The sequence below is a fragment of the Cheilinus undulatus genome, linkage group 7 (assembly GCF_018320785.1).
Source record: "Cheilinus undulatus linkage group 7, ASM1832078v1, whole genome shotgun sequence".
In the NCBI taxonomy this organism is placed as follows: Eukaryota; Metazoa; Chordata; class Actinopteri; order Labriformes; family Labridae; genus Cheilinus; species Cheilinus undulatus.
The window spans coordinates 12125982-12148927 of record NC_054871.1 but is presented as its reverse complement, the minus strand read 5'-3'; the positions used below and the strand labels follow the sequence as shown (position 1 = coordinate 12148927).

The following is a 22946-nucleotide window of genomic DNA, read 5'->3' as shown; positions in this document are numbered from 1 at the left end:
TGGTTAATGATTATTGCACAGTATATGGAATTGTCAGCAGTTTAAAAGAAGAAAAACACAAAAACAGATTTGTTTTTCATGGCTTTTGTGAGAAAAAATTTTGTTATTGCTGATGAAGTTTTGATTTGACATTTGAAATGTGAACCTATACATGTTTAGAACAATCACCAGTCATTTTTTGAGTTTAGGACTCTGGGTGTGCAAAACACAGTGCAAAAGATAACTATATACATAAGCAAACATTAGTGCAAATAAAGGTGGAAAAATGCATTCTCAATATTCTCAAGTATCATATTGTTATTGCACATGACAGACTTGCACAAATGCCACTATCTAACGCTATTTTTTGAAAACAAAACACCACTCTCGCTCGCTCTCCTTTTACTCTCTTCCTTCACTCTCCTTTCTCACTTGTCTTCTGCCAAAGCTGCCGTTTTCGCAGTGCTATTCGACATTACTGTAATATATATACCACACATCACTCATTCTCAGCTCTCTGTCAGCATTGGAATTTTTTAGATTGAGCAAACTTTAAAGGAGTTATATTGTTGAGAATCCGTGTAGCGGTCTCGTGATACTTCTGGTGTGTTGCTATGGTGTTTTGCTATGAATGTCCACATCATATGGTTGTGAGTACTATAATGAACCATACGTGTGCACATGCCCACAATTCTCAGCTTTCCAAAGCCGTTGGAATTTTTCTGATCGGACAAACTTTGACAGAGTTACGATAATAATACTCCAGACATATAAAACACAGCGCCGGTGCCGGCTCAATAGGTAAAGGGTTAACTTTAGATTTAGCTACGTCGGTTATGTAAGTATGTTACATTAGTAGCTTATGCAGCTAATGTAGGTTCGTTAGCTTACCTGGCTTCTGCGTTAGGGTGTTTTCATGGAGTATAAGCTTTTCCCTGTAAGTGTAGCCGGTCTGGCCATACACTCCGTTCTACTACCAATGTTTGACCTCTGCGTCCATGACCACTGGAGCCATTTATTCTGTGCAAAACACAATGCTTTAAGTACAGTAACTTGTTTCTGGGCTTCAACATGTACACTTCCTCTCCTCAGTAGGGCATTTGCCATCTCAATAAATGCATGTTTGCAATTAACGTTGTTATACATTTTAAACAATGACAAAGACACTAAAAATGTGACCATGTGTATGTTTCAAGATGAACAAAAATGAAATTTAACTATTCACATTGCTATACAGTTACTAAGTTGTAATATAAAAATATAACATTATCTGTCACAAAAACACAGGAATTATAATACATTAATGAAAAAAAGACAAAGGGCTCACATACCTGTGAAAAACACAATTCTTTTAGTATAGCAACTCAATTCTGGGATTCAACACGCACACTTCTGAAAGGGAGACAGAAAAATTGCATCCAACATGAGAAACCACAGACATGCTTCACTAGGCTAGCTAAGGATCAGGAAAGTAGTATGTCAAACTTAATGCTGTACTTTAATAACACTTTAAAATGTTTTGCAAAACATATATTACACGTAGAAAATATCTGTGAGCATGACAGTGCACAGTTTGAACCACTTTTAAGCACTTTAAACGATATTTTGACACTGAAGAATCAAGTGCATAACCAGCCACTTACCCCTCCTAGGCAGGGCATCTGCCGTTTGAAGACAGCAGCGCGAAAAAACGGGAAGTGACGTCATCACGTGAGGTCCGCAAAAATAAAAACAGATTTCAAATTAAAATACAGATACCCATGAAATAAATACTGTCATATGGAAAATAAATAGCAAAGTGTAAACTGAACCTGAGGATGGACTTTTGGTGAATTATAAGCCTTTTTTTTTTTTTTAAACACAGCTGTTACATAAGCAGACTAACAGCTTTATTAAATGTTTTGTAATCAAGTTTTGCAGGTCAGGTTTTTTATGTTTACCTTTTGGTATTATGGTATCATACCGTATTTGTTTTGCTCCTGAAGTCATGGTTGATCACATGAGTTTCTGGGAATTCTGTATGTGAAATCACCACTGTGGACTCATGTGTGGCCAACAGTCTTCCTTGTCATCTACAGAGGATTGTAATGTTAAATATCAGTCGAAACTATCCGTATGTCTGTGGTTTACAACATCTTGAAATTTATTTCAGATTTGAAAATCATCCAGTGTGTAGCCAGCAACACAGTAGCCATCTCATTCAACAGTTTTGTTTTCATTCTTTTACCCTGCAGATGTGAAATAAATCAAGCATTTATTATTTATCTGAAAGGCCTGTAGTTTTTTGGCATGTTATTTTGGTTACACTCCTAATACCTCTTCAGCTAACCAGGAGCTGAAGTGATTTTTCCAGGTTTGTTATAACTGAAGGAAAGAGAGCATTTGCACCCACGGAATTTTTTGGATTTTGCACCGACTACTATCACTGTTTCCAAAGGACGTGACTCCCACTGCTTACCTGTTTCAACTGAGTTAATCCCAGCAGTTACTTTAATTTCACCATCAGCTTACTTAAATGTCAGATGGATGACTTTAAATGTCTGCCGTGACGTCCAATCACTCAGCATGTTGTGCAATCCCCCCCAGACCTTCAGTCTGCATTGTCACGGTTAAAACGCTACCAGAAAAAGGTCTGCAACAAAGAGCATGTGTTTGTGTGGTTGACTCAAAGGTCAGCAGAGATTAAGGGAAGAGAGGAGAGAAGAAGAAGGGGAGAAAAGGTCTGGTTTCACATGCAGGTGGCTGTCAAGGATGTTTACCTAAAGGTCTCTTCTCTCCCAAAATTAGAAATGAACAAAGTGTAGTTGAGTTCTCCGCGGTAGACGGACTGATATCAAGTGGCGACCCTGACTATCCAAACAAGGCTCTGTGTTATTATGTCTACCTTTGCCTTCATATGGGGTTTCACTCCTGCTTTTATTGGGACTTTGAGCTGCTTTCAAAGTCAAACATGGAGGAAGTGCCTTTAAAATAGCAACTTGGTTTGTTTACAGTCTAAATATAAAACTTTTATTTCTCCAGAAGTTTATAGCTGCAATCTAAAATGCTAGAAATTATATTACAGGCTGATTGAATCCTTTTCCAACATAAGAGGCCTAAAATGACTCTAGACTGAAGGGAGCATTATCCTCTGTGTTTAAAGTTGTATATTTTAACTGTCAGGGAAATATTTGGCTCCATCTCCACTAAATTCCAGTCTGAATCTTAATGTGGTTTTGTGCAGGTAGACTTTTCTCTGACTTCACTGGCGATATAAAACACAGCTGCAGGGCTCAGGCAGGTATGTGTACATTGTGTTCCCTAAAGCTCTCTCCTACCTGTTCTAAGGCGGCCATAAAAAGATGATCTTAACCCGTAGCAGTGACATCTAATGAGGCTGAAAACCATTTAGAGCGCTGACAGGTCTGCGGCTGCTCCAAACCCTCTTTCTTACACTCACAAAATCATCTCAGCTCATTTGGGAGAAATACCTCACATTTAAGTGGCATTCAACCATTTCAGCTCTATTTTAGTGTCTACCTGTGGTACACGTCGTTCCAAGTTTAGGTCAACTGTACACATCTCAGAAGTGCTCCTGGTTATGTTGGTTTTCAGAGCCGCAATGAAAATGCAGCCTTCCAGCTGAGGATTTTACTGGACGGCTAAATGCAGCTGCATCCTGGGAATGTCCCTGAAGCTGGAAGTCGTTCTGGGAGATTCCCACAAGCGAACGAGGGCAATTCCCCCGTGTTATTTATCTGCTCTCAGCTAGGGTGAGTTACAATGCTACCAAAGCAAAGAACGAATCTGCAGAACAGAAAACATAGTCCAGTTTACTCAAGTAACAGTCATGTTTTCTCATCAGTTTCCACAAAACAAACAGAGTATTAGGAAAATATAAGTGCAGCTGCAGTGTTAAGATATTGTGAACATGCAGCACAAAAACATGATTACAAAAGAGGCAGAGTCAGCTGAGTAACATAGGCTAGCTGGGCTTAGCCTTCTCTTTGTCATACACCAAATATGAGAAAAATGTTTTATTAAAATAACCTAAAACAGATTGTTTTGATTTGGTGGAACCTACAGTGGCAACCAAAGCTAATAGTTGATTAAAAAACAAACAAACCCCCCCCCCAGACAACCTCTCTCTCAAACTAGTAAACCTCACCCTAACCCTCAGGAATCACCATCTATCATAGTCTCATGGATGCTGTGCCTCTGGGAATGGAGGGAATTTCTCATTAGTTCCGGTGAAGGCAGAAGTTAGAGTTAAATGCCTTCAAGGTAAAACTTTCTTTTCCATGTGGTATTTGCATCTGCAGTGTAAACACCAGAATTCTTTTGTCCAGAATGAGCTCAGTTTGGACCAAGATTTGCCATGCATTGAGACCATATTAGAATAACGCCAGAGACATGACGTGCAGTGTTCAAACAAGGTGGACAGCAGTCGTCTGTACATTCAAATGGCTTCTTACATTTTCTGTTCTGATTTCCTGTGTGTTATGTGGAACCACAAATGATGGATGACATAACTGAGCAAGCTAGCAGCTTAGCGCTACGTTGCATGGTTCAATGTTCTGATTGGTTGTTGCATCCCAAGTCATACTGGTCTGGTTCAGTCCATTACATCCCTTTGGACACTGAAAATAAAGACAGATGTCTGATGTTTGGCTTTATAATGCAATGAGAATTCAACAAAACCTCAGTTGGGTGATGGGAAACCTTTTCATGTAATTAGAGCAGGAAATGAAGCTTAGTGTAAGTTCAAGCAGGAAGTCAGTTTCATTTCCATTCATTCTTTAATAATCACTCATTTGTGTGTCTCCCTTTCCCCACTGACCTTTCTCAGTCCAACCATCCTGCTGCTGTTATATTTCCAAATCTGTTCTCTCCTCCACAGTTACCCTGTTGTTTCAGTGCGAGCGCTGCAACCCTCCTCCACCCCAGCCACCTCCAAGTCATCTCATCTCATCAGAAGTCCACTCCTAAACTTCACCTACTTCAATCACCACCACCAGTGTCTAGACTCCATGGGGGTATCCTATCCTGCTGTCGCCTCACTAACACTACCCCTTCAACTACATAGATGATGGATTCTATCCACTAAAGACATTTTACATTTCCAAATCATACCCTAACTTGTAAAATAAATTATTGTTAGTTCATATTAAGTCTCTCCTGATTGAAGTTTCATTAATGCAAGTGTTCAATTGGCAGAATAAACTAAAGAAAAAAGCTGCACAGTCCACATGTGAATGTAAAATAATATACTTTATTATGACCATACAATGACTCAGGATCAATACAAAGCACTTTTCTGTTTTTTTGTAGTGATGATTTCCATGTGATCTGTTTTAATCTCCAGAGGAAACAGACAGGACAGATGGATGAGGGTTGGCTGAAGTACTCTCTGACAGGGAGGTTAACCATCGGGAGCTTTGAGGTTCCTAAGCCTGGCAAACACTCAGAGATGTTGAAAATCTTAACCAATTTTTGGTCATGTGAGAGAGGCCACATATGACAACAAATAATGGCAGATTTTACAGTTTTTGGTCATGTACTACTTTTTAAACAGACACAAGTGCTTAAATTATTAGAGAATATTTAGGGGATTTATGGTCAACTTGGCACTTGAGGGTTGATATTTTAATCATTCCTTGAATAATTTCAATTTTTATTTCATTATTCACATGAATCCTCACTACAGTGAAACTTAGCAGTGGTTTAGGGAAATTTGGCTATGTTTATAGTATTTTATAGTGATTTGCCGTCAGTGACAGATGGTTTTTAAGGAACCCTGCTGGACATCACTTTCACCAGACAAGCTCAAATGGACAGGAACAGCTTCAGCGTGAAGCAGCAGGGCTGTGAACAGATGCCATGCAGAGGGTAAAATAAATGGAAAAATAAATAAATAAAAAAGCCGGCAAGTGACAAAATGTGGATTTTACAGTGTCAGTCATGTAAAGCTCCATCAGATGTGTCTCCAACAGAAGTATTACATTCTGCAGCTGGGTTCACTCATATTTAGGTGAGTTTCTCTTGTTTCTCAACTAAAATTGGGATATATTGCAATCTTTATAAAGGCTGTTTACAATGCAAGTCCCTTTTCTTTGATTTCCTCATAGACTATTGGTCAATTGTGAATATTCTTTAGTTTTAATTTAAGTTTTGTCATTTAAAAGACTCCCTGTCAGATGCAGTCCTTCAGTAAACTGAATTAGCATCTGTCTATAAATCCTCTGGAGAAAAACTTAAAATCTGCAGTCATCTGTCTAATGAGGAAACAGTGTGTACGGACAAATGAGCATACATAACAAAATAAGTCTTTTTACACATAAATATCAAATACAAAGGCAGATGAGAAGGAGCCTTGTTTATGTCAGTAAAGCTTTTGACCATGCAACGTTCAGTACCTTTAAAAAAAAAAAACACCAAAAATCATGAACACAGCTTAGTCCACCAGAGACACAATGTCAAATATATACACAATAAAAATAACAATATCACTTTTACTGCAAGAGCACGATTTTATCATATAGTATTTTACAGCTAGAGTTGTACCATTAGTCCAGCACATACACATGTGTACAGGTAGCTCGAAGGGAGGAGAAGCAACTATTTCTACAAGTCAACACTAAGAGGTCATCAGAAGTCTTTAAATACGCCATTGAAATAGAAGCTGTAAAAATAATATACTCCGAATACATTTATATAATTATATACATTTACATATAGGTTAAATACTGATCATTCTGAATCCCTGGATTGCTGAAAACGTCCTTTGTCGGTTCAGGTAGCTAGCAAAGTCATACCTGCTGCTAACATTTTACAACGCTTTTCTGAAAATTGTGCTTCACATTGTGAGTTTTTCACCGTTTTGCCAAAAATAAAACATAAAAAAATAAGCGGTGAGAGGCAGAAAGGTGACTGATTGGTATTTTTAAAGGAATAGTTTGAGAACCCTCAGAATATTTACCTATTTACAGAATACAGAGCAGACGAGAAGACATATACCAGTCTCACATTAGCTTAGCTTTTTGTAGCTTAAAAGTACCAGCCAAAACTGGAAAATGAGGCTAACATAAAAATGCTAATTGCAGTTTTTCAAGAGGCCACTAAAGCTCAATTTTGTAAGTACATTTTGGGGAAAAGAAGAAAAAACTAGAATGGCTGTCTGAGCGGCAGACCCACGCCTAAGCAGCGCCACCGAGGAACTCACGCTCCCATTGATTAGTATGGTGTTAAAATTCGAAGTCCAAGAAAAACCGAACGGGTGCGTGGATCATCACCATAATCTAATTGATTCTTCCCTGTCATTATCCCAATATTCCCTGAAAGTTTGGTGAAGATCCGACATTCCGTTCTTGAGTTATCTTGTACACATACAAACAAAGAAACAAACCAAGACACAGAACCCTTTACATAACCCCCTGCTGATTTCATCGCTGTGGGTAAAAATGTTGCCATTTTCTCATTTTCTTTAAGAAAAAAGGACAATTTTCCATTTTCCCATTAACAGAAACAGAAAACCAAAATTTAAAAAATGGGACCAAATTTTGTTTTAGCAAACCACGTTTTTGGGAGTTTTCTTGCTTTAAAGAAAGACTTGAAGAACAGAAAAATTTGAATGAAAGGGAAAGGTAATCATTAAAAAAGAAAAAAAAAGTGTCAAAATAAAAGCCTACATAGCCATTCATTGTCATATACAGTATAATAATAAGTCTAATTGACGTATAAAATATATTAGTAATAATCTCAATAGTAAATGTACTGATGGGTTAATGGCCTAAATTAGAAGAAAAATAAATCTTTTAAACAGATACAGCTTGGTACAAAAATAAAGATCTTTTGGTGTTCAAGGCTACATTTTTGTGCCAGGCCATCTCCATGATGATGTTAAATGAGGGTCTGTGAGGACTGACTCACCTTTGGAATCAGCCTCAAGTGGACACTTGAGGAACTGCAGTTTTTGACACTTTGGTGTTGGAGCATTTTCAGTCTCTGAAGTTGCTGCTTGAATTTTATTTTAACATTAATAAGCTAGTTTTTTTTACTTGTTTTAACACAGAGTAAAGCTCTCAGTCTTGTTGCTTTATTTCTATGTTTAGCTTACAAGCATGAGAGTGGTAGCAATCTTCTCATCTTCATCTCAGCAAAATAGGATTTAGCAAATTTTCCCAGATTGGACAAATATCTTGAGCTATGTGGAAAGCAAATACGATGTTACTTGTATTCCTTTAAAATGACTCATTAAGAGGATTGACAAGCCACTGTTCTCCCTCAGCTCAGTCCGTTATTTTTCACATTAACTATAATGACAATCGACACTACCGCCTGCCTCATAAGTGCATTATTGTTGTACAATATTTAGTGTTTCATTAGAAAAAGCTCTCTGCTGCCTTAAAAAAGGAAATCCACCCTGAAACTGAATATACATGTTTCTTTCTTATAACAAATTCAAAGCTAGAAATTTAACTGCAGATTTCATAAACTGTTAAATATTTTAATCAAAGCTGTTTTAATTTTGTTGTAAAATAATTTATACTGATGCATTCCCACTGCAAATACTTAAATCCAAGCAATTTTATTTGTTTAATTTCAAGTCAAAAAATGTCTAATTGCACTTATTTTAATCCATATTCACCTGTCCAAATAGTATGGTGGATGATAATGGTTTGGAAATGCTTGGAAGCACTAGGATGTTTTGGTACAAAACTGGTCAGTTTTTATCGACTATAGCAACATATTTCTTTCCAAATGTTTGCACCAGTATCAATTTACAAATACATATAAATCTAGTTGTGAAATGACCTCTGGTTATCTAAACTACCAAACAACTCCATAACATCATAGACTCTGGTTCATATTAGAAAGCTTGATCCAAAAGACAACTAATCTTTGTTACAGGTCAGTTAATACAGTTTGGATAAACCTTTAAATTCCATGGCCTGGATGACTGAAAACTTGAACAGATATCTTGCTTGTAGCATAAGAGTTTAAGGATCCTAAGAGGAGAAACATTTGATTTCAGGATGGATTTTCCTTTCGACATACCACCTTCACACAATTAAGGCACCTTTAAACCCCTGAGGGGTCAATGGGTTCTTCTAATAAGAAGAGAAGCAACAACAACATGAAACACGCAACTGGACTGAAACGACAACATAAAGTAAGACAGTCGACAAAATTAAGAGAAATAAAAATGTTACGGAATGTCAATGGGTAAGGTACTAATGCCAGAAGTGCCCAGATACATCTCATTTCACCTTGTCCTTTGTGTTTTTACAGCAGCACCTCTACATGCTGCCATGTTGACAGCACGACACCTCAAAGAAACACTGTGGCTGTATCCTGAAGCACCTTGATCAATAAAGAACATCCTCTCCAAACTCTGCCAGGCTTAAAGAGTACTGTAAGTAGAGTCAGTATCCGACATTGAGCTTGTTCTTGTTGAGCTCTCTCTCCAGGTTTCCGATCAGAGTGTCAATGCTCTCCTGCAGGTCTCGCAGGTTGACCCTGTTGCTCAGCACGGGGCTGATGTCCTGGATCTTCATGTAGGCCTGGTATGTGTGCTCTTTAGGCAGACGAGGAGGCAGGATGTGTTCACAAACCCTGTCCTCCTCTTTGTCCTCTAACTGCTGCCCGTTGCCTGAACTATCACTCTCTTCTTGCTTCTCCTCTTCCTCTCTCTCCTCCTCCTCCTGCTTCACCACCTCCTCTCTCTGAGGTTCCTCGTCTTCAGCAGGATCAGACGCAGGGTTTGTAAAATTCTGCCCTTTATTTTCCTCTGTGTCCTCAGTCTTGTCCTGCCTCTCATCAGCAGCCTCCGTGTCCTCAGAGGGCACGTCATCATAGTCTGCCTCCTCTTTACTGGGAGGTAGTAACATGTCAGAGGGGAAGTACTGATCACCACAGCCGCTCCAGTCGCCAGCGTAGCGATTACTTGGGCTGTCCAAGCGTCCGGGTTTGGGGCGTAGGACCCCAGCCATCTCAGCTTCAGAGAGATTCAGGACCTGGGGGCGCTCTTTTCTCCGGCGTAGTGGTGGAGCTGACTGTTGGTCACTTAAAAGTGGGGAAGAAGACGGAGCAGGGGGCTGGGAGGAGGACTGACCATATGGGTCCACAACTGAAGGAGCAGAGAAGAAAGAGACACATGACAGGAAAGGTTAATTACATGTCCACAGGTCATTTGAAGCAATATCCTTCATATAATGGTGCAAAAATAAGAGACATACTCTTTATTGCTTTCTCACAAAGATATTGGAGCTGCAAACCCCTGCTTAGTACACATGAAGCTTGAGTGAAGCTTCTTAGCTTAGCTGGCTTGTTAGACCTATCTCTACCTTCTAGATTTAAAAAAAAAAAAAAAAATCTATTCTATTTTGTTCAGAATTTCTTTGAGTGAAGACCCTAAAAGCTAGCTAAGTGGGACAGTTTGCCAGGTGATAACTTGTTGCACTGGTATGGTTCTGGTTGGTACAACACAATACGTGTTTACTTGCGTTTCCATTATCAAAAGTGTGATAGTCTGACCTGAACTCTTTAGCACCCTTCAATAAGGGTGCCAAGTGTAAGTATCTGTCCCTAAGTGGTGGAGCTTAACACAATAGACACACAGCAGTTTGCTGGTTGCTTGAAAGAATCGTCACTTCCCACACAAAAGCAGCAATCAACACAAACACAGAGCCTGCCATGTTTAAAAATCTCGTGGATTTTGTATGAAGAACATTATCAGGACGATTTTTTTAAATCAATGATGTCAGTATGTAATAACACCCCACATGGGGGTTTTTCATAACATTGGCTCTTGGTTTGACTCAGCATGGCGGCCCAGCATGGCACACTACTTACTTTTACTTGTTCACATCAGTGTCTCTTCCAGCCTCTAACAGGTGTTTGTGTTTGTTAGTCTTATTCTGGATATGTATGTTGCATTATCACCATGGGTGAATGAAATACTTTCATGACACTTGCAGTGTGAGCAAAAATCAGCATATCCATCATAAGGTACTTTTCTATGGGATCTAACATCCTTGGATCTTCCTTCTTGACACGAGCTAGTCTAGCTGATGTCACGCAGGATGCCCTGTCAGTATGTTAAGCTGGGCTAGCTCAGTGACAGATGAATGCTAAGACTGACTGACAAACATACAGATAAATCATTGAACTCTCATTTGCAGTAAATCAGTGATGTTTTTCTATTGGATAAAACAGCAACAGCCTTGGCAATGTCACTAATCGATACATATACATGAATCAGAATTGCAAGCATCCATGATGCATTGCTTTCTTATTCTAATCAGTTAGAATCAGTATGGGGGCTGTTCAAAACCTGGATATGTTTGTGTGGGATAGAAATCTGTCAGGACACTAGAGACATGGAGCTTGTAAATAGTAGCCTTGCAAAGTTTGCCTGCCTGATGACAGTCTGGCAAATCCATGTTGCAAAGCTCAAGTGCACAATGTTCGTGCCCAACGTAAAATGGTTCGGACCAATCACCATCATTTTAGGAGAACAAGGTGGGGTTAAGTTGTACTGTGGGCCGTTAGCAATGGCTACCTCCAGAGTAGCGGTTAGCTCAGATGTAGCTATGGTATAGCAGCAGTTTTATCAGAACTGGACCAGATTTCTTTACAAAAACAGGAGCAAAGAGTCTCCCTGAAAGCTTTTTGTGACTGAAAAGTTTCTTCCGCTCTTCTGCTGGCTTGTTTCAGCATAAGTTTGCACTTAGTTGTACTGTAAGCCAGAGTATACAATGGCTACTGTCTTGGAAGCCATTAGCCTTGATGTAGCTGTAGAAAAGTGGCAGGTTAGTCAGACCTCAAGCATCTTTCTTTATTAAAACAAAAGCAAAGAGCCACACTGAAAGCTCCACTTGCATACAAGAGAAGAAGTTTTTGCACAAATCAATAGACTTCAGGATGAATCTTAACCACCGACAAGCTTCACTGTTCGAATACTATGCTAGCACTAGCCTGTACAGCTCAGGTTAGCACTGGAGCTCCACATGTCAAATACCTCATCCTGTCCTGTTGCTCTGATTGGCCTGTCATGGATGTGAAAGACAAAAAATTTGTCCAATTAACTTTCAACGATTTTTTGAGTCCTACCATTCCCAAATGCTTATGGAAGCATTCCCAGATGAATTTGAAATATATTTCCATGCAATGGATTCATGAAACAGTCATTCTGGTGTGTCAGTTTATGAAAATAGGACAGTCCTGAGCAAATCAGGACATAAAATAGGTACAAGGTATTTGTAGACTTGCCTAACCAGCTAATAATACCCATACTGTATAAGTGCCATAAGAAATACTGCAAAATGATGTGTTTATGTCATATCTTCTGTTATTATCAATAACAACCATTTTGTGAAAACTTTATTTTGTGCTACTAAAACAAAATAACAATGAAGTTTCATCCAGCTTGTATACATTTCATGCACAAAGAGAAGTCGATGCAGTATTTATATGCAATTGTTGCCTTGCAGCTCTGCTTTAGCTCTTGATAAAGCAATTACTGACTAAAACAGAGATTATCACTCTTTTCAGAGGCAACGTGTTATTTAATTTCAGACATGATTCACTGATGACATGATTAAGTCATTAGCCGTCAGCAGAGAACATAAAGACAGAGAGCAGACACAAACACTGCAGCTTTTGACTCTATGAGTACAGTGCCGATTGTTTTGAACAAAGTAAATCCGGTGGATTAAAAAGTGTTTTCCCTTCACATAATTCACAGAACAAGCACATGCACAGACACAACAAACAGCCACGTTCTCCTCTGCTTCCTGTCACTGTCTGTCTAACCATCTGCTCACACAGACACTTGGCAAAATACATAATTCACACTGTACACCCCCTACAGCCCTCTACAACACATATGCTCATGCTCTCACACCTCCCGTTGCCCCGGGACGTGCACACTTTCAGGCTTGAGCAATGATGCCTCAGAGGCTGGAGTTTGTGTGTTGGAGGGTGTGAAGAGGAGGCAGAAAAAATTCAGAAATGATTGTGAAATTTTAGGGTGAAGCTTCAGGGTCTGTGAGGGCGAGGGTTAAACCTGGAATGTCTTTAATTACAGTCCAGGCATCGTCCGCTCTGTGTCTGGGGAAGCAGGACGAATGGAGACGTCATTGAGGGCGTAAACAAAGGCTTGAACCTGGACTGGAGGCTCTGTCAAGGTTATTAAGGGTCATTATAGGCACTAGCTAAGTGACGTCGGCTGCAGGCAGGAGAGCAGGACAAGTGCAGGCTTTAACTGATGATTAAAAACAATTTTCTTCAACCCACTCGACCCCATCACCCTCCATCACTGTCTGAATGTTTGCTTAGTCCTCTAGGAGGCAAATATGAGAGCCCTGTTTGGTTTCTCTACTGAAATTCCCCACGTGCATCCTTAGATACCTGGAGACGCTGATTTGACAAATGCTGACTAATTCAGTTCTCCTCTTTCCCCTAGCTGATGTAAAGGAGGGTGGAGGGTGCTTCATTTAGTGGTTTACAGAAAATTGGTCCAGGACGTGGTTAAATTAAGAGGCCAGACTAGACACAGAGTCAGTGCATCTTCAGACAACAATCAGCACATCTGGTTAGAAACAGTCTGAATGACATGAAAACGTATAATTTTTTATTACAAACTTAAGCCTTTTACATCAAAAGTAACTAACTTCACCGGGAAACTTATTACAAAATATGTAATATAGCTGACTAAATACAGCTGACAGAAAAAAGCCCATCCTCCACAAAAAATACTGCAACTAAAATAGCTAGAGCTAGCCACTGATACTGTGACTATCACTAAAAGGGCCAGACCCCTCTTGCATTTTGTGCAAATATGACTCTGCTAGAACCTATAAACAACTGTTTGCAGACTTTGCAAACGACAGTTTTGCATCAAAGTCCTTGTCTGTTAGCTAAATGGCTACATTGGCATGAGTAATTTATTACAAATAGGTTTACAAGTCAAAAACTTGCAAAGCATTCTGTAACATTTGGAGATCAACAAGGAAGTCCTGAATAACTCCAGAAATTTTACAGGGAGAGCAGCACGTATGAATTTAAGTAACATAGCCCAGGATTTTATGAAGTTGAGGTGAGTCCATGTGAGAATGCGGCAGCAAATTTTCAGGGAAACTCACAGGTGCAAGGGTGCAGAGGTGTTAACATTTATATCACACAACATTTGAGTGGTCAGTACCGTCTTTGTGCATGTAGTGCTTTACTCTTTTCTGCTGCTAGAATGTTCTCTTCCTCTAGTTTAGTGACAGAGTGAATACATTCAAAAAGCAGCGATACAAAGGCAAAAACTGTCATCATATCTGCCATTACTGGGTCATCCTCTTTACCCTGCCCACTAAGAACCCCCCTCTTAGCCAATGTGAGAACAGGTGAGCCTGGAAGATCAGGAGCAGGCAAATTGTGCACACATGAAAGAATGCTTATCAAAAGCATGGGATCGACAGCAGAAAATGATTAAACTCAACGTCTGAAAGACTAAACGCCTGAGGCTTAAGATATAAAAATTAGTATCAGTGACTGATACAAATTTAACCGCCTGCAGCTCTTTTTCATTGGTGCAGATTAATCTGTGGGCTCGTTCATCTCTCACACTGAGCAGACAGCTGCACACAGCAGCTGTGCTGGCAGACAGATGACCTGTGCTGAGAGGAACTGGTACTGGGGCTCTGTCTCCACTGTCCTTGGTTGGTGATTTATCTTAAGAGAGGGAACCACACCTCAAAAGTTTGGTTTACATTGGGGTTTATTTCCTAACCTGTGATTGGTTCAGACTTCCATGATGAAGCAGTCTGCAGAGAGTTTCATGTTTGAGGAAGCCAACAGATGGTTGCCCTAACTATCAGGGCTGAACTTGTGCCAGTGGCGGATAACCTCAAGGATCAAAGCAGCCACGCCCTTTTACAGCCCTTTGTAGAGCTGAGCCACAGAGCTGGCACTGATTTGTAGACAGCACTCAACTTACAGGGCTATATGCTCTATATACAACCACTACATTTGACCTAGATAAATGAAACATAGAATCTGAAAGCTGTTTTCACACATGCACCTCTAAAAATACCAAGAGAAGTTCAGGAAAGGCTGCCCAAGTTGCTATGTCACACATGACCCTCACAGTTGGAGACTTTCATGATGCAAAGAGACACTGCTGAGGTTTAAATAAAGTACAGTAGAACAAAGCAGCAGAGTTTGATGCTCTAGGGACAGTTTTTGCCTTTTTTTCCATGCCTGGTGTGATTGGATGTACTTGTAGTAACACACAAGTAGAAACCACACTAGAGCGAAGATAAAGTATGACAAAGCTTGGTTGGATAGATGATTTAGCAGCAGCTATAATAATCACACATCATCATTCCCTCATGCTCCCTTGCAAGAAATTTACTAAGGGGCAAAAATTTGCATCTGTAAATGCATGTGCACTTAGACCTCCGTAAGCACATGTCCATTAAGGAGTCAGCTAGGATTCACTGGTGAAAGGTGCTCTCCTTAGCGCGGTTTTCACAAGTTATGAGAGTTCATAGATAATTACAGTTTAAAATTATGGACAGAGAAATAGCAGAGTAAATAACAGATCTGATATAAAATTGCTCATTTCAAGTTACTTTTTAATTTTCTTGCAAAGTTCACCACTTATTTAAAAGCTTGCATTTTTTCTTCCAAAACAACAAACATTTTCATTGCTGAATAAATTTCCTGTTTACACCCAGCAAGGCCTCCTTCTTGCCTCTAATCACATCTCTCTTTTTCTCTTTTTTAAAAAACGTCTTCTCTATCTTGCTATTGATCCTCTTTCAAAAGCAATGGCTGATAGTAGATGGTTGTAAATGCAGATTCTGCTGGCAATGGAAGTCAGCTGTGCATGTGCTTAGAGATATGTAAAATACACATGCGTTTACGGATGCCTGATGTCTGCAGCCAGGTGCATACATCAGGCAAATTTGGGGAAATTTTCAGGGTTCTTGTTCATGAGCAAAAATGCCAAAAAAAAAAAAAAGGTAGGCCTTTTTAAAAAAAGGTTTGGCATTTTGAAAGTGGATATTATAACTCAAGGTCAGACGATTATTTTTTGTCTGTTATGTTGGTCACTGTGTAAGATCAGGTGATCAAAAAGCCGTCAGTTGCGCCTTGACTTGACCGACAGACTACACAGAGATATGTGATCAATCACTGTGACCAGTGTGCAAAGAAGAGAGACGACACTAGACAACACTAGACAGTTAACAAACATACTGCATTTACTGTACTGTAGGCGTTTGTCCATCCAAATTTTATGGTAAGTGAAACACTAGCTTGATGCTAGTTCTGGGTTGTGGGTTGCTGAAACACTTCTGTTATTTCTCATCAACATTTCTCTCTTTAAAATCTGCTGTAGTAGTCCCAATGACACCATAAAGGTCTGGATGTTGCAGGCACAGCTGGCAACTGTCTCAAAGTTCCTTATCATAGCACCAATTTCATCACTTTTTCTTCTGCTTTGCTATTTGGTTTGTTTACATTTGTGACTGCTGTGCATGTAGAGAGCTCTGTGCTCTCATTGGTCACCATTATTGGGGTCATGGAACAAAATGTAAGTGGCAGGACAATAAGTCCATCTATCAGTTGAAATGAACATAATCTAGCTGTTTTTTTTTTAAACTAATATTGTTTTACCTGCACATTTTTTGTTTCATAATAATTAAGAAGCAGCTTTTTTCTAAGGACTGAAAACAGTTTCTCACCTGGCCAGAGCTGCAGCAGGTAGTGCAGGACCTCGATGTGTTTTTTGAAGTGCAGGGCGCTGGCCAGCTCCTCAGAGTCGATGAACACTCTGTTTGTGTGGCACGATGCCTCCTGACGCTGGCTGAGCAGCACAGGGCCGAAACACACTGCCAAGTTCTGGCATGTCATCTTATTCACTTCCTGGTAAGATGCTACCAACTTCAGGTGGTCCAGAAGTCTCCGTAGAGTCATCTGAGGCACAAATACACAGAGAAATAAGACAGATTGTAATTAGAATGAGTAGTGTACCCCTAAAAGCAGCCCATCCGGGTAAAAATCTACTTCAATTATCATTCTGTAAGAGTAAAATGTCTCCTGCCCTTGCGATTGCTGGTGCATAAAAAGACTCATTGTATGTATAAATTGTATGATATTGATCGATTGGTATCTGGCAAAAATTCCAGTTTCAGTCAGACTTAAGTGTCATTTAAAAATTATAATGGCAGTGAAAGTTGTAGAGAAAGTTTCACTCTCTGAGCCTTGAGGATTTTGTGGCAGCACTAATATCACCTGTTGAAAGAAGACATAACAGAAGATCCGTAGCGTTGTATTTATAATCATTATCATCTCAACCACAATTGGCTCCTTCACAACCTTTCCTAAGGCAGCAGAAGATGTACAGTTTGCATTTCTCACCCTTTCCACCTCCGGCAGGTTTTCCAGCAGGCTGACGGTGTATTCAGAGTCGGCTGGGTCGTTCTCGCAACCAAGCGCTCCTATCCGCAGAGGCCGTGTCGACATGGACTCCAACACGGCTTCGTACAGCGGCTTGTTGATTAGAGGATAGGGCAGCTCACGCAGGTAGTCTTTTAGTACTCCTGAAAGTTTGAGAGAGAGAATAGAGAGAGAGAAAATGCTGCTGTATTACTACTTAAAAAGTCATAAATCTGTTCTCAAGAAATGCCTCTCTTCTGGTCAAATTTCTCAGCTTGAATATACAAATCTGAACAATCACTAACAACATATCTTCATTTCAGGTTGTCATTAAGCTTTTATTTTGCCTTTCTTTTAAATGACTGAACTTGGCGCACTCTCTTGGCAGCAGATTGAGCTCCCACTGTTTCCTTGGGTGATCCCTGTGGCGTCTACCAAAATGTCTGATTGGAGTCGGCTGTGATTTTGCAGCCCAAAAGTGTTAGAAAAGGGGGGCTGGTGTGTGTTACAGCGCGTTCACACCTGTGACTTCAGCTTCATGCACTTCAGACAAAAGCTACGGGAAAACATGAAACCCACGCTGTCTGTCGCCACTAAGCCCCTGAAATATCACTGGCATGTCTCTTCATCAAAGGAGAAAGGGGGAGAAAAAAAGAATAAATACGGGAATAAGAAAGGCTGTTGGCAGGATGACAGCTCTTTGTGGTGAACGTCTGCTCTCTTTTCCCTCTGCGTGAAGATGGATCAGTTTTCAGAGACAGCTGGGGGCTGTCTAATCAACTATATTGGTTATGCTCCAAATATAAGACACTCTGATGACTTAATTCTCCACTCATAAAATTATGGGAACATAAATATTTGAAATTTTTGTTCGGCAGTTATAATTTTGTGCTAATATTAGAGTGCATGGTGATATTTTTTGGTCTGTATATTTATATGCAGTTACATAAGTTTAATTATTGTTAGTGTGACTAAAATCGACCAACAATTGACTAAAACACATGAATAAGGTAGCTGGAAACCGATTCTCTTGGGGGTATACTCCTCAACTGGACTGGACTAGGACCGGACTCATCATCCAGGCCAGACTCTGATCCAGAAGTTGATGAGCATATAATGATGAGCATAGCAGAGGCTGCTTTGTTATCTGCCTTTAGAAATCACCATAAGCTGGAGGATTAGTGTTGCATTTTTGCCAACTGGCAAAGCATAACGATCAAATGCAGAGAGCTACAAATTCTCCATGTTTTCATCATTCAACATACATAAGCAGCCTGCTATCTTGTTAGCATGCTCAAATGGAAGTAAGTCCATACAAACAAACTAAAAGTGGGCATACTGCAACCTAGCGTAGCCAAGACGGACATACCTCCATTAACAAACTGATTCTCCTAATGTGTTTGTGAAGGCCAGTATCGTCTCATCCTAATGCATATTCAAAAAGAGGCAAAAGTAAACTGCATCCTGACCAGACGTCAACAATGTATATCCTGATGCTGACCTACAGGACAATATTTGCTCCTGATCTTTGTATCGGAATTTACCAGACTGATCACATGCAAGTACCCACGCTGGCTTTTTTGCCTTTATTTCAAAAATAGGACAGTGTAGCTGGAATCAGGAATTGGAGAGTGGGGAATGACTTGTGGTGAAGGAGCCACAGGCAGCCCCCGGACATGGGGCTCGACTTAACCACTAGGCCATCTGCACCACATGCCGAATCTTTTTGCCTCCATGGATCTTCTGTTAACAAGCAGCAGCTAACCGAGCTGATTTCCTCTGCATGCTATCATATTGCATTTACATTTTTTTTCTTCTTCATACACAGTGACAAGTCCACAATGGTTTCTCCTTTTTTTTAGAGCAATAAAGATCACTAGCATCACACAGAGAGTTTCTGCTGTAGCTATGGTTGGCAGTCCTAGACCCGCCTCCCAGCCTCCCCTACAACATATGAACTTAAGCACCAAGAGCTGAACTCAGATCTTAAAGACTGCCTGCAAGGATTGGTCTGGATTACAGCTGTAGTGTTTCCAGTAAGTCAGTCAAGACAGGACAAGATTTTTGTGTGGTTTGACATGGTGCGATTACAAAAGACAAAAATAATGTGCAGACTAATCTGGCCTTTGCAGAGCATCCCCTAGCTTTACAAAATCTAACTTTGATATAGACCAGATTACTTTTCTGTAGTTTACCTGAATGGTAACATTTTACATGGACAACAGTGTCAAAGCAGCAAAAAATGTTCTGTTGATATTTTTAAACTAACAGCTAAATGAAGAATATCAGAGTTAACAAGATCAAAGGTTTTTTATTTTCATGCATTCTTCATCAAAATTACCCACAATGCAACGCGACAACTGACAAATAAGTGTGACAGGGAGAGAGGGAAAATCTTCAGATGTTGTTGAACCAGTTCTGGTTAACAGGTTTATGCTGCTGAGCGTAGGCCTCTCCTCTTTATTCTTTTTATGTCTATTTGATGTGTGCATGCTTTAATTTGGCTTATGTTCTGGAGGCTGAGTTTTCATGTCTTATTTTGTTTTTTTTAACACCAATGCCATGATGCATTCAAGCCAATGATTCCTGCAGCAGTGGAGTATGAATATGCATATTGATTAGCATGTCTTATGTTCTGAGATTAATCCTTCTGCTGTTTTTGGTGAAGGCATAGTGATTTATCATACTGCTCATTTATTCAGTAGTGAAATATGAATATTTAGATTTCATATTGTGATGAGCAGAAGAGTTTTGTGCCGTAGGTTACTGCATTTTAAGTTTTTCTATGGGGGCTGAGAGAGGGTTGTTATGGGCTTGATAAAAATGAGAATGTCTAATGAGAACATGACAGTATTTTAGTGTTTTTTTAAGCTTGTATCGTCACATTTGGTAAGAGCTGTCACACCAGAATCATGAAATTTGTCCTGTTTAATTTTGGCAGCTTATCTGCAGCATCGCTGGCATGAATAATCACCTAGGATTATGGTTGAATGTTTCCCATGATTTTCACATTTTTCCACTTAGTTGCTAATTAATGTGGCATTTTATGTTTATTCATTGCATTTTAAGAACTTAAACCACTTTGAATACAACATTTCAAAATTAGTAACAACCTATGTATCACTATCTATGACATTTGTTTCATTTCAGTTTTCATTTATTTATATTGAGCTTGAAAGTCTTAGAGGTAATAAATATATATTTTTCAACATATTTACTTTTGATACATATATAAACCTATATGCATGTGTGCAAAGACACAAAAGCTAAAATGAAGTGGAATGCCTCCAAACTAAAACTGTAATGCATTTGCTATTAAATAGAAATCAAAGTTCTGGATAAAGGACAGCATTCAAAGCAGCTGTGAAAAATGAAAATGTCAGAAAGATAAACTATTCCAATTGAGAGCACTACATCACCATGTTTGTAGCATACATTAACACTTACATCCATGTCAAGCTACATTGTGTTCCTGGATACTCCTAAAATAGAGGCCCGATCCTTTGAGCTTTTGTATGCCAAACTGATTAGGATGCTGTAAATAGGAGCTCCTACTATGTCACCGCTACATGAGTGGATTATCTCCAATGAGGTGTATTTCCTGTTGCCTTCTATTTACAGCAAACTACACAACGATTCCGTGTAAATCCTCCGCCATCCCTTCAGGACAAGTGAACAGAACAGAGGGCACAATTTAACTCGCTGACTTTTTAATCCCAGTAAGTCCCTGTATCGCTCTTTACTGTTCCCTAAGGCTGAAAGATTTTCACTCTGTGACTCACCAGCATTGTAGGTCCATCCCTCTGCTAATCTCTAGAGAATAACTGGGACATACCAGTGTTTCAAAACAAAACATAACTGTCAGATTTTAAGGTGATGACATTTCAATTTTTTGCTTTTCTTCTCCTACAGCTACATGGGCATAAAAACTTCTGACTATAGCATTAAAGAGTAAGAGATGGATCTGTGTCAGTTCAGTGTTACGCGACAAAGCCTCAGATTAGCAGCAGGCATCTGCACAAACAACAGATCAAGAGATTGATCTACTCTAAACTCTTGGCATCACAGTTACTGATCAAACAACTCATCAATCAATACTGTTACTGTAAATTTAACAGGTAAAATACTTAAACTAAAGACAGCATACATTAAGCTACTTGAATCTTCTTTTAACATGCTTTAACATAAACCAATCTTAATCCAAAAATGGAGCATTACATGTGACTGAAACTATTCTAAATGAGATATCAGACCTAAATCTGGGTACGTTTTTTGAAGGTTCCTGCTGTATTTTCTCTTCAACTACAAGTAGATTTCCATCAAATTAAATACAAGGACACAGAGTTGTCTATTGAGGACAAAATCTTATTTAAAAAAAGAAAGATTTTCTTACTTTTTATTCACACCAAAATATGATTAAAAGTTCTTCAAAGCTCTTTATTTTGGGATACAGTCATGTCGGAATAAAAAGGGCCTTCCCCAAACTGTTGCCACAAAGTTGGAAGCATAGCATTGTCCAAAATGTCTAAGCACAAACACTGTGATAGGAGCTTCATGAAATGGTTTCCATGGCTGAGCAGCGCCATGCGAGCCTCACATCACCAAGTCCAATGCCAAACGTTTCTGTTTGGAATTCAGATGGTGAGTTCGGGTTTGGAAGATGCTGGGAGAACGTTACCTGCCTGACTGCATTGTGCTAACCTGGAAGTTTGTTGGAGAAGGGATGATGGTATAGGGGTTGTTTTTCCCGGTGTTAGCTAGGCCCCTTATCTCCAGTGAAGGCCAATCTTAACGCTTCAGGACACCGACACATTTTGGACAATGCTATGCCTCCAACTTTGTGGCAACAGTTTGGGGAAGGCCCATTTCTATTTCAACATGACTGTGCCCCAGTGCACAAAGCAAGGACTATAAGGACGTGGTTTGATGAGTTCAGTGCAGAAGAACTTGCCCTGACCTGAACCCCATTGAGCAACTTTGGGGTGAACTGGAACAGAGATTGCGATGGCCTATGAGTCAGGCCTTCTTGAAAGGAATCAATGGGCACAAATTCCCACAGAAACACTTCAGAATTTTGTAGAAAGCCTCCCAAGAAGAGTAGATGCTGCAAATAAACCAAAATTTTTACCTTATATGTGTCACATGATATGAATTTTGGAGACACAGAGGACACAAACCGATGTCTTCCAGGTAAGTTTTGTGCTGATTTGCTTAAATCAAACCTCAAACAATAATCAACAGTTGAATAATATAAATATGTTTTGAGCTAGCTGCACCCTCAGCAGAAAAAAAATGCAACTTTCTTATCTTGCTTGCAACCACAACTGTTTCCTCTGAGCTTTAGATACAACCTGTCCTGACACAAACAGAAACACTCAATGATACACAGAGATATCATACATTCCTGAGGCAGGCGGTGATGTGCTGAAGGAAAACAAACTAACGCGCACATGGCCGTCTTTATCAGCGGTAGAGCAGCACTCTGACAGCTGTAAGTCAGCAGGGTCACTCTTCAGGTGAGCATGGATTTAAAACTCCTGAAATGCTCCTGT

At 39.6% G+C, this 22946-nt stretch overlaps 1 protein-coding gene across 1 annotated transcript in view; it reads right to left on the bottom strand.

Annotated features, from left to right (window-relative positions):
- Window positions 1-5250: 5250 nt before the first annotated feature.
- syde2 (synapse defective 1, Rho GTPase, homolog 2 (C. elegans)) overlaps window positions 5251-22946 on the bottom strand; it is an 80703-nt gene continuing 63007 nt past the window's right edge. Inside the window, exons 6-8 of the mRNA XM_041791369.1 lie at window positions 17377-17558; window positions 16701-16932; window positions 5251-10087 (exon numbers count right to left, since the gene is read on the bottom strand). Of these exons, the coding sequence (XP_041647303.1) occupies window positions 9384-10087; window positions 16701-16932; window positions 17377-17558 (1118 nt within the window). The 3' untranslated portion in view covers window positions 5251-9383. The remainder of the gene's footprint in view (window positions 10088-16700; window positions 16933-17376; window positions 17559-22946) is intronic.